The sequence below is a fragment of the Simochromis diagramma genome, unplaced genomic scaffold (assembly GCF_900408965.1).
Source record: "Simochromis diagramma unplaced genomic scaffold, fSimDia1.1 OVJJ01000343.1, whole genome shotgun sequence".
NCBI classification, from domain to species: domain Eukaryota; kingdom Metazoa; phylum Chordata; class Actinopteri; order Cichliformes; family Cichlidae; genus Simochromis; species Simochromis diagramma.
The window spans coordinates 7,264,675-7,277,501 of NW_024386831.1; the positions used below are offsets into that span (position 1 = coordinate 7,264,675).

The window sequence follows — 12,827 nt, forward strand, 5'->3', positions numbered from 1 at the left end:
TGAAGCACAAAGACTTCATTCTGGCCTGGAAGGACTGCCATGCACGCACACAGACACACAAACACACACGCAGACACACACTTCCAGATGCAGCAGTTACTGTCACAGAGCGGACCCACTTGTCAGCACTCATACGTCTGTGTCACATCATAAACAATACTCCTCGTTCACTGCCGCAGATGTACCCTGACATAGATGGGTAACTCATACATATCTGTGACACCCAGCGGCACAACACACACAACTCCACTGTATGAAATCTTTGGCACTTATTGTGCACAATGCTGGCTCTCCTGTTTGATGGACTGCACAGGCTAAATATGCCGAGCTTCTTCATTGTTTAAGATCTGCAAAACACAAGTTAAACCATCGTGGCGAGTATGTGCTGAATGCGAGCTTTGTTGAGTCCGATATAATGGCGCAGTCTGAGCCAGCGACAGACAGAGAACAGTCAACCGCCACGTTTTTTAGTCTGCTCCAAAATAACATCCACCCAAGTGATGCAGGTTAGGGTTAAAGTATATAACACGAGTAACTTGTTCTTCTGCAATGGCAGAAAATTAATAGTAAGTGCTTTTTGTTTAAAAAAAAGAGACTATTATTTCAAATATCCAGGGAAGAATTTGAGCAACCAAAAATGTGATCAATCAGAGCATCTCCAACAAAGCAGATGGATTTTCTGCAAATATTTTGGAGGAAGAAAAGATGGCTACAATAGGCCAGGTTATTCTAGTGAAAACAGCATCTGTGAGCGCCGGCTGCTTGATGGGAAATATTTGGCCGGTGAGCAGCCCCTAAAAATAATTTCCTGTTTTCAAAAGAAGGAAAAACAAACTCACAATCAAGCTCTTGATAGTCAGCAGCTTATTGCTCTCTCAGCCGTGACTAAATATGCATCAAGAAACTCGCCTCAAAAGAAAAAAAGCAGAGGAAGAGCAGCAGGAGGAGGTTAGGTGAGCTGTCTTTGCTACGATCTCACTCGCTGGGCCGTGACGTTTTATTTATCGCCACTGTGCTGAGAGGGATGACATAGCCAAGTCAAACTGCTCGGCAGAATGCAGCATGTTTTAAAGCCATAGCTATTAATAGTGTGGCTACTGTAAACTTACTCTGAGTGGAGTCAACATATGCAAACATTAATACACGCACGCATAAACACTTTATCAGGCACCATCTTCGAAACTAATTAAAAGAAAAGGTCAAACAAAAACGCACGTCGAAAATATCACGTTGTTGCCACGCTCACATGGCTGACTGCGTATCAGACAGTCAGTAAGAGAGGATTAAAGAGCCGGTAAGACTTCAGCGCTCAGCGCACACCGTGAGTGACACTTTGGCATCTGTATCTGGTGTCTACCTCACTCTGTCTGCAAACAATTAGTGATAACCGCTCCGTATCTCAGCGTTTCTGCCTGCCTCTCTTTGGTCTCTGGCGCTGTGAACCAACGAGTCCTGTTTATGTCCTCCTGACATACAGTGGTACAGGAGTAGGGTTACGTGGGCGATGTAAGCCAGCCAGATGGATTTCATCTCAGCACCACCTGGATTAGTGTTTAACCACTCTGGAATCTCACAACGACATCAGCCAAACACCACTTTTAGCACACGCTGCTTTGCTAAACGTAGCTAATGAAAACTCTTGGAAAGGTGATGCAAGGGGTGTAAAATCAATGACTACGGATTCAAATCTGACTGATAAATGAACTCCTGCTCGGATGTTATCTGAAGGATAAGGAAATCGACTCTGGCACATCCACAGGTTGTTTTTTTAAATTTTCGTTTTTAATAGCTGACCAAATTGTTCTTTCCACAGACGTTGACTCAGCTACACATGAATCATTTGTGGTTAAAGTTGGCTGGACGCTTTAAACAAATACCTGTGCAACTATACACTTCAGCATTTACCTCAGGAGCTGCGCTCCGTGATTGTAATGGTATCCTTTAGGACCACTTTGATTAAAATAAGGTTATTCCTATTTGAAATCCATAGTTTTCTGTTTTCCACATGTGGGGAAGCTTAAGTACCTCTCCTCTCCCTGTTTCACCTCTGGCATACGGCCGATAAAGACAGCACCTCCAAGTGTCTGATGAATAAGGCCGGTGTGATATTGAGGGAGGCAGGCCACCCCCCGGGAAAAAAAAAAGGGGGGGCAGCGCCCGTGTGTGCATGAAGTATAGTGTCTGCTTTACTTTAAGGGTCTATTAATCTCCGGACGTGCACACATACACAAAGTCGTTCAACAAACACTGCATCCAAACAGAGCAGAGAGTGACACAAATTGAGGCGATGAGGGCACGGATGACATCAGATCCTTTAGAATGAAGTGCCATTCATGATGAATTTCATATTGCACACGAAACATGTAAATATACGGCCGGTGAAACGTCAGGCCCCTGCAGCGATAGGCCAGCGTGCAAAGGGAGGGACACGGCTCCGGGTTTATGTCTGTAAAACAGGGAGGTGCATAAATACAGCTTCCAAAAGCAAACCTGTTATAATCCTAATTTGTATTCCCCACCCAGACATGCACTCTGTGAAAAAAGTGCAATGTGTGTCAGAACAGAGAAGATGCTGAGTGGGGGAAATGCCTGACTTCACGTCAAGAATTACCAAATAGGTTAAAGACAGAATCATCCTTTAATCGTCACAGAGCAGCCTGCTGCGAGCAGCTGCAAAGGTGACGGTCCATCCTGGTGAAGTGGGGCTGGGCAAACAGGATGAGTGCAGCAGCTGCCGGCGACAGGAGACGGGAGACAGCAATGCTTGCTTTACTCGTTTTTCTTTTATTACACTAACACAGAGAGTAGAGTTTATAACAGCAGAGGTTCTCTTCATTGGTTTAAGCTTATTTTCCACTAGATTTGATTCAACTGTAATGGTTGGTTTCCATTACAGTTGAGGGGCACTTATTGAAAGTCCAGTGATGTCATTTCTACGCGACACAACACAAGATTGGAGGACATCGAGGCGATGGTGCGCCTGCTGCTCGGCCTGCAGCTTTCTGTCGGACTCCAGGTTTGGGTGTGGCTATGTGCGTCGTTGCCGTTTGATTCCTGTGAAGGAGTGCTACCACCTAATGGAAAACTAGGGAAAAAGCTAGCTAGTGGGAAAGAGGCTACAGTGACTGTAGTACCGTGGAAACCTGAATCAGCGTTAAGTCCTGTCTGACTTTGTTTTTTATCATTTGGTCTAAACCCACAGCGTAGCATCAAACTAGGCTCTGGCCGATACAGCGCCGAGCGGGTACTTCCACAAGGCGCCATATCAAAACATCGGCGTCTTCTTTGGCGCAGTGTGTCCTTGCCTTATCCAAACACTTTCCTCCTCTTGACCCTCGTTTTCACACAGTAAAGCTTTTCTCTCAACCGCATCAGCGTGTGTGATCTTCAGGGAGAGGCTGTATTTGCACCACACATTCACAACAAATGCAACCACTGAACATCCCCATTCTGAATACAGACCACACACACACACACACACACGATAAGCAGCAGTAAATGGTGCTAAGCAGTCGAGCACAGATATAAGACAGCTCATTGCATTATTTATGGCTCTCTGCCGTTTAGTATTGCATCCTTGATAACACCTATTCAGCAACTTTTCCCCACATTCCCACCTCAGCACACACATACACTCAGATGTACCCACAGAGGAATCTATGACATTTCCCTACAGACCCGAACTCGTGCACACTCTTCTCCATGAAGCTGGTTCGCACAGTTGAACCAGATCCTTGTTTGTTGGCCCCAAATGCAAATTTTCTGACCTTGTTTTTAAGCTCTTACAGATTCGTTTTCCCTCTGAGGGAGTCTGATTGGACTCTAAACAGACACTTTTCAGCTCGCAGCAATCGATTTGCTTGTCTGCGAGAACTTTGCCAATCTGTCAGAGTCCACATTTCTTCATGCCGGTCCGACCCGTCATGAAAGCATTAGTGGTTTAGTGAGTGTTTGTTATGAAAGCAAGAAAATGTGTCAGCTAACCAGAAAGCTTGTTCAGAAACTATCAACCTGTTATCCACCAACAGCAGCGTGAGACTTGCAACCTCGTTACGGTGACCTTTAAAGAGTCGGGTCCTTAAATTTATCAGTATGTTCTGGCCATCTGCATCTGCAGTTTTCCAATCTTTCTCTGCATTTCATTCACTATTTACAAACATTGTGAAACGCCTACAAAGGCTGCAGACACTGAATCCTTAAACGTTAGAGATACAAACACAATTAAAAACCTTTGGTGTGACTCTGGGAATATGACAGACACTGAAAATAACAAAGTGAAATGTGTTGTTTGGATCATACCCAGGTGCTTTTATTCCCCCAAACCTGGGAAACCTCAGGAATGGACGGAGAAAGAGAAAACAGAGCAAAGGAGAAAAAGCCAGAGCTGGATGAAAGTGAGAAAGGGAGAGTAATGCAAGAACATCTGTCTCTCATCAGCTGAAAGGAGAAAGTCAGCAGCTCAGAAAAAGCTCACCGGACCAAAAAAATTATAACCTACACACACATACTGTACTCACACAGACACACAAACAGGTGGGGCTGTTTTCTCCAGGTGCCCTGCATTAAGACTCAGTGGAAAACCACAGAGTGAGCGTGTGTTTATATCTGTGTAAAGCAGAGGGAGGGATGAGTGGAAGACTACAAAGGATCTGAAAGAAAGGAAAGAGCGATCGGAGAATGAGGAGAAGGGAGAAAGTGACTCATAAAAAAAGCTGAGCGTGTGATACAGAAAAAGCACCGACATCAGATCAAGCTTCTCTGCTCGGGAGCAAAGGCACACCCTGATCTACGGGGCTTTAGACAGTAGACACAGAATCTAACAATAGACAAAATAAGACACAGAGAAAGACTTCAGATCAATACCAGAGCAGCAGCGGCTAATTGGAAAAACTCTCAGAGGCAGAGCAGCGTGAGGGAAGGAGACCGTTAAAGGTGCAGTCAGTAGAATTCCTCGAGTCGTTGTTTTTATTGGTGCTGCTTCGGTCTGACCCGACTTTCCTTAAGTTCTCTAAGCAAACGAACATCAGTGTGAGCGTGCCAGCTATCACTGAAGAAGCTAAAGATCTGAGTTTGGAGCTGGGAGTGTCAGCTGATGCTGATGGATGGCTGTGGGAGACGTTCTAAGTGCAGGTGAGGCGGTACAAGGTGAAAAATAAACCCTGGCTCTCTAATGGCTGCAAATGCAAATCCATCGATGTGTTTACCGACCTGACGATGACTGTGCAAAAAGAAAAATGGTTGTTGTTAGTAACTAAAACAAAATAATGAACAAAAATTAAACTCAAATGTTGAGAAAATATAATTCGTTTGCCTGATGAGGTGATGATGGCTGTGATTAGTGAGACTCTGGAGTCACTGCTTTCAAAAAGTTGTGTTTTTATTGTAATACGTGCACTCGTTTCCCTAAATCTCACCTCTGACATATACTTTTAATACAATAACAACTGAAAAAGACCAAAACTAACACTGAAAGCAATAAAAACGAGTGCTGTCGGCGTTAATCTCCTTAAAATGCCATAACCGCATTAACACGGCAAATCTCCGTTAGCGAGTTAACGCGGATCGCCCCACGCGTGGGGCTGCACGGCATCAACGCGTTAGCGCCGTGCAGCCCCACGTACGGGGCGATCCGCGTTAACTCGCTAACGGAGATTTGGCGTTAACATCATTTTAACGAGAGTAACGCTGACGGCATTAATAAAAACTACACTGAATTAAAAAACAAAAGGTCAAACTAAAGACTGATTAGAAAATACAAAACTGGTCTTTGGCCTGCACCACATTTCATTTTTGTGTGCTGGACTGAAGTCTGCAATGATTTGAGCTGTCGCTGCAATACATCGCATGCACGTCACATAACTGGTCATTCTTTACATTTTTGTCAGAAATGTAGTGTTTCCAAGCCAGTGATCTGACGTATTGCACATTTAACACAGACTTTTCATATATTTAGACATTTTTTAGTCAATATCTTCTTTAATCTCTTTAGCTACATCTAAGCCCTGCTGTGCAGCTGAATAAAATTGCTAACTTTGACATTACGGTTGTAGTGAAGGCTGCTATCAATCATCCTGTATCTTGTATATAAAAAAATTGATTATGTAAGGAATGTTTTTGCTGATCGGTGGGCCGTAAATGTGACGTATTCCTTTAAGTCACTGAAAAGAGCTCCTTTTAAGCAGCGTATGAATGAGCGTCTCTAGCGAGTCGTGTGAATGGATCTCCAAAGTACGAGAAAACACAGACTGACAGAGTTCCAGGGACCAGACAGAAAGTGAGCGGCTGAAACAGTAAAGAGATTTTCCACCGTGGCAAAGTGGGGCTAAAAGAAGGTGAGGGAGGTTTCTTAATCGGGGTGAGGGAAAACACTGACAGAGGGAGGTGTGGAGAAAGACACAGAGCGCACTATTAAAGAAGAGCTGGAGTGCCATGAAAAGTAGAAAACAACAGGATGATTCGGTGTGACGAGGAGAGAAAAAGGAAAACAACCTGTGGCCTCGTTCCACAGCGCTCCGGAGGGACTGCTGCAGACACAGAAGGCCCGGCTTACTCTCTCACAAACACACACACAGGTTTTTCTTTGTGTGCGAGGATTTTAAAAGAAGTGGGAACAGGCAAATATCCTCATTTGAAAGATTTCCGTGATCTCCCTTTCCCTCTGAGGACAAATGTTCTTCACAAGGCTGCAAACACAAGAACACCCACTCGCTCCCAGCATCCTCTCTAATTACTCCAGTCATTACCAGTGGCCAATGAAGACACTAGAATACTAACAGTTTACTAATGGCATGATAACTGTAATTAGAACATCCTGCTGGACCCACTAATTGTCCTTTCCCTTTTACAGATGAGAGGAGAGAAAGAGAAGGGGCGACTGTGCCAAAGGTTAATTGGGTTAATGTTTATTCGCTCATTGCAGCTAGGTTGTTGATGTCGATGGAAAAACCACTCTGTTTTTAGGCTATCATTATTCTAATGACTGAGAGACTAATGTCATCGTGCTTGATGCATGTGATTTTTGTCTCTCTTCTAGCTGCACGGCTCAGTGGCATGTAATGCATTTGTTTTTGTTTGTTTGTTTGTTTTAAAAAACTGGAAAAAAAGCCGCCGTGGTGATCTGAGTCCCTGATGAATACGTGTAACGCTTAATCCTGAGGCCTGGTGGAAAACACCTGCTGCCTGCAAGATGATTAAAATGAAATCAGTGGAAAGGCTCTAAGGTGTCACCTGCACCAGCTCGGCAAACTCAGCTATCTGATAAAATGTTTTAATAAACCTGACCATCACAGGCCAACGCAACGCTTAGTCCGATCTGTTCCCTGATATCTGTAAAAACGGGTGAGCAACATTTCATATTCAGTGTCAAACATCCCTTTATTATAATGTCATTTTACACTTATCAAGATCACATGAAGAAAATTAAATCCTTCACCTTCAGTGTATAATACGAGTACATATTTATTAATAAAATGTGCAGTACGTTGCCCAGAAACTCTCTTGTGCGTTTCAGAGGAGAAGAATAAATCTGGGTTAGTTTACTGCAGGTGGCTCCACTCAACTACTGCTTCACACTCTGCTGCCTTCCTCTTATTTCACTAATGCCCCGTAATACTTTCTCCCTTTCATTTTCTCTCTTGCACACGTCCAAACTCTCCTGATTTCTTGCTCAATGCATCTCTTTCATTTTTTTTATTGCTCCATTTTTTGTGTGTACTTTATGGGGAGAAAAGTTTCCAATTCGTGTTGGGGAAAGCTCGCACGTTACACATAATCTTCTGTTTTCCTTCCCTCAGAATCAGTGGATCAGTCGACAAATATGACAGAAAAGAATAACTCAAAACAAACAGATTATGGAGAATGCACACAAATTCACCAGGAAGCTGATTTAAGGATCGTTAATTGCTCTTAATGATAAGCATGCTGTTTGAGTTTTTACACAGCTCTATAAAGGCCTGTGCAATTATAGAAAATACTGTTGAATTCATATTTGCGTACTCTAATATCTGCAGTGTTTCAGGTTAAAACCTGGATTTGTAATTACGTGGAATGACTGTTTGTGGCAGCGAGTCAGTTCATTAGGTTCTGAGCTATAACCCCATTATGTGAATGACATGGATGATTTGTTTTATTGGTGGCCAACTGACGCTTACAAAGCATTATGACCCAAATTGATGTAACATTTAATTACTACGAGCTGACCCCACCGGGAAACAGACCCACTCACACTCACAGCACACGGTGCACGTACAGGAGAAGCTGTTTCATGTTCAGCGACCAAACTAAAACATCTTCACGTGGATGGTGAAGCACCTGCTAGACGGTAAGCCTTTAAGTCTGCCAGACGTTCTTATTTATTCCCCTGCATGTAAATGGAGCTGTTAACTTCACCTCCGGAAATTCTTCCCACTGCTCAGACTTTTAAAATCACACCAGGCCGGGTGGAGCCATCAAAAACAATCACATAAACCAAACCTTAATGCGTACCTGTGGGCAATTCACCACCACCGCTAGCACACTTCTTACACTTAGTATCATGGTGATCCTGTTTCATCATCCACCATATTTCAGCAGAGACACTATGGAGGCAGACAGCTGGTCTTGAGTGGCCAATTATGTCCGTTTATCTCCCTTCCAGGCACAGCTGTGATCAAACGGAATGAAGAAACAGGATCAAACAGCGAGGCTAAAAATCATTCTTCCGTTTCGTTCACTGCTTTTTGCTGCTTCCCTCTGCCTGTTTCTGTCTCTGCTGTCTCTGTTACTTCCTCCCTCTGTACTTCCAACCCTCCCGCGTCTCTCTATATATACACTTCTTAGTCTCACTATGCTTTCCTTGCTCATCTCTCCAGAGAGAACAAAGTAGAGGCATCTATAAAAGTTAACTGCTGAGAAAGCTCCATTCTGCATATCCTACTGCTCAAAATGTGTGTGTTTGTTCCAGAGATGCTCGGTGTACCTGCAGGGAAACCTCGAGGGGCGCTCGAGGGGGTCCCCATGAAAATCAGGCTTCACCTGCTGTCAGCAAACATAAAGTAAGAGGTCAAAAAAGAACAGAATATCAACATGTTCTCATATTTAACCCCACTGTCAGCGTCATTTAGCTGGAAAAAGAACAAACTCCAGTCGTTGGCATTGAAGTTAAACACCTCATTCATCTTCCTTGAATGCCACAGAGTTTCCATCTGAATGTTTCCTGTGCTGGACTGCAGCACATACTTCCTGCTTTGGTGTGGAATATAAATGTGACTAATTTTAAGACAAACAACTGCTGATCAAATGACCTGCTGTTCTTTCTTCTGGACAGGAAAACCTCAGACCCGTTGCATGCTTTGCACAAAGTCAGCAGTTTTTAATTATTTATAATATTAATCATCTGAACATTCACATCACCTCATACAGGCCTTAAATTACTAGTTCAGATTTAACCTAATGTAAAAATGCCCACAGATAGCAGGATGCTCCACCATACAGTTCCTCACATCAGAAGTGAATTGTATGTAAAGAATGCCCTCCCTGTGCCTTCTGTACTTCTGTGGTTCTCCAAAACAACATTTGGCAATCAGGGCCACTCAATCCAAGTCATGAGATCTGCAAAAGCCCTCCGGAATAAGGCCGTAAAACCTCGAATGCCACCAACCTCCCTGCAGCCACCCCCTTTCGGTTCTCTCTCTCTCTCTCTCTCTCTAGATTTACACATATGCATTCACCACAAAGCAGAAAGTGAAACTCGAGGAGAGACTAGAAATATATCTCCAAGTATTCAGGTCTTTGCACAGGCAGCAATGAGAAACCAGTGCTAACAATCAGTGTGTGCAGCGAAAACAAAAGTCATCAGTCTCCTGGTAAAGGCCGCAGTAGCTAAGCTCTTAAATTTACGTAAACTGAGTCAGACCACTCGGAGTCCTGAGTGTCCATCAGTTGAGTCGAACTCCCCATACACCCCTGCCTGTGACGATGTAACAGAAACTTTGGGTAACGAGTGTTTTATGTGGTGACAAGGAGGTTCGTTGTAACCAAAGAGACTTAAAACGTCGTCTGTGCATCAAGTTCACATATGGAAAAAGATTTTTGTGGCTATCCTCCTCGTGCGTAAAGGTTGTCTGGAGACGAAAACGCACACAGCGATAGATTCTGCCTCCCCACATTTAACAGAGCGTAAAAAGCAAATGCGCGTTCCCTTCTCACATCATATTCCCGCTTATGCACTCGAAGGTGAACTCGTGGTCGGGTTACACAGCCGCAAATCCCGTCGCTCACACGGGCTCGGGAGCGAACGCGAGCCTCCGTGGAGCGCCGGGCCGGACCTGACCTCCGGTACACGGAGGCAGCAGTCCCGTCACACCGGCCGCCACCTCTCCGCGCTCCCGGAATGACAGGAAGTCACCGTAAAGAAATGCGTTCAGCTTTTTTCCTTTTAGTAAAAACAGTTTCGAGGAATTTTAGAAGAGCGCAAGAGATGGAAACGTGCTGGAAGAAGAACTGCTGACAACAAAATTACTCCCGACAGGAATTTACAGAAGATTCGATCTGTCATCTTTTTATTACTGAACGTCGTTACTGATGTTTTTTAAGACGATAAAATCAACGCTGATTAAACCAGCATCCCTTCGAAATCAGCCCTGGATTAAATTTTTAAAAAAAAACACGGCTGGTGACGAAGATACTTCATCTGTAAAGTCATCGTGACAAAATCATTTCTGTTGCCCGTTCGTACTTCCTAACGTTTGTCCCTGCACCGGACCGAGAGAGCTGGCTCACAGGCCGTCCAGCAGCGCGGGTCTGTTTCCTAAATGTGATGAAAGTAATCAACGTCCCTCAGCAGTGCGCCGTTTCAGCGCATTACTTGGAACGGAGCGGAGATTTGGCTCGAGCCCGTAGTCACCAATTGCGCAATGATGCTTTCCCTGAATTTACTTTCACCGCACTGAAAGAAAACAACTTTTATTCGTTTTGTGATGTGTAACTGCTCTTATTTTCTCTTTTTACACCTTGTGTGACGCTTGGATTTAGGCGGACAGCAACAGCATCAAACTTACCTCCTTCCCCGGCTTTTACCGCTGAAGGTAACAGAAGAGCCAAAATACATCCACAGAGCCAAACGAATAAATCCATCTTTCCCCCTCAGAATAAAACACGTCTTCTCCTCCTGTGTGGTTTTATTTGCTTTATCTGACACACGGCTCCAGGTCGCACTTCCCTGACCGTTTCCACAGTTATCTGTTTTTCTAACGTGCAACACGGTTGTGTCCAAAATCCAAAAGCCGGACAGCGTTCACCCGACTCTCTAAGAATAACACGCCGGAGAAAAACAGTTCATGCGAGCAGTGTGAGTGCGTGCCGCCACTTCTCCTCAACCAGAGCAACTTGTCTAGAAACGCAATTTGAACTCTAAACACGGTTTAAAATCCATTGCTGTGCGCACAGTCGGCAGCGCAGGGAAACAGATCAGCAGAGTAAATAAAGAAAATTGTGCGTTTCAAATTAACTAGAAACCAAAAAGATCATCAGAGAGCGCTAACTGCGACGGAAACGGGGAAAAGTAACTCGCGTCTTTCCTCCTTGGATTAAAAATATTTCCAATTGTTTTATGCAAATATCTTCAGGCGCATTTTCTTGGTAAGGAAATTAAATGTGTTCCGATCTAGTTTCCCGGTAATGGTCCGTTCATGCGCAAAAGACAACGCAGGATCTCCGAGCAGCTCGATCTGCGTGCGTAAAGCTGGTAGGCAGAAAGAAACGTGGTGCCTCTCCGCTGTCCTCCCACAACTGTGCGTGTCTGCGCTCAGACGCTCTGCCCTGTTCCCTCTCTCTCTCTCCCGGTAGCACGCGCTCCTTCCCCTCCACTCTCCGCCTGGTTTGTGGCAGCGAGCAGGACCGCTCACTCAGTCCCCTGCCTGAGTGCGCGTGCACACCATGCGCGTGCGCGTGTATCGGATTACAGTAGGCACCTCGGCCCGCCTCCATATAGCCCCTCACTGATTAAAGAGCAATTTCATCTCCTCTCTCTCTGACCATCTCTTACCTCCAACATATCTTTCCCACTCTCACCATTTCTTTCATTTTACCAAATTTCTTTCTGCCTTCTCCCCAAAATGTTCCACTTCATTCTCTTTCTGTGGCTTCATACTTTCGCCTTTCTGCTCACATTTCTTCCTCCAGTCCTCCTGGTATTAAAGGGAATCGAGTTTGAAAGGAGAGAGGCAGAAAACTGGGAGAGAAGATGCCCACAGCACAGCTTTATGAGCTTTGTAGTATAGCACCAGGAGATTTAAGGTACCTGGTGCTGGTTTACAGCATTACAGGGGAAACATTGATCCATGTATGGTTTGCATGTATAGACCAATCAGAACGAAGGGGAATCTAAACTTTGACTCGGGATTACTATGAGAGAGGTTTACTTGTCATGCAGAGCGGCCGTTGTGGTTTAAAGGCTGAATTCCGGGATGCAAAAATTCATACACACCTTTATGCAAACATATAAGCCCTTGTCTACAAGCCAGGGCAAAAAGCTGTTTACCAAGGGCACATGGGTCAGTGCTGAACAGAATCTAAACGAGGGGCGGAGGACAGACAGGAAAGCGATGCAGACGCATGCAAACAAACACTTTCACCACACAAGCATGGACATGTGCTGACACACACTTGCAGCGGTAATGAAGTTGAATGGAAAGGTGACTGGATTTCTGTCTACTTACTGAACACGCACTAAGACTTAAAACCACTCTCTTTCCACGTGCACGCTCTCTCTCCCTCCCTCGCTCATTTGCTCCCTGCAGTATAATAGATGTCAGTGGGAGGTGTTGGTTTTAGCAACACCAAAGCCTGTG

General features: G+C 44.6%; 1 protein-coding gene across 6 annotated transcripts in view; it reads right to left on the reverse strand.

The window, feature by feature from the left end:
* Nucleotides 1-11,867, reverse strand: part of LOC120731025 (neuropilin-2-like) — a 90,539-nt gene extending 78,672 nt beyond the window's left edge. For 4 of the 6 annotated variants that reach the window (XM_040027754.1, XM_040027750.1, XM_040027753.1 and 1 more), the window contains exon 1: nt 11,037-11,867. In XM_040027754.1, coding sequence (XP_039883688.1) covers nt 11,037-11,112 — 76 coding nt within the window. In that variant the 5' untranslated portion in view covers nt 11,113-11,867. The remainder of the gene's footprint in view (nt 1-11,036) is intronic. The other 2 variants (XM_040027755.1, XM_040027752.1) reach the window with 1 other exon arrangement.
* Nucleotides 11,868-12,827: the final 960 nt, after the last annotated feature.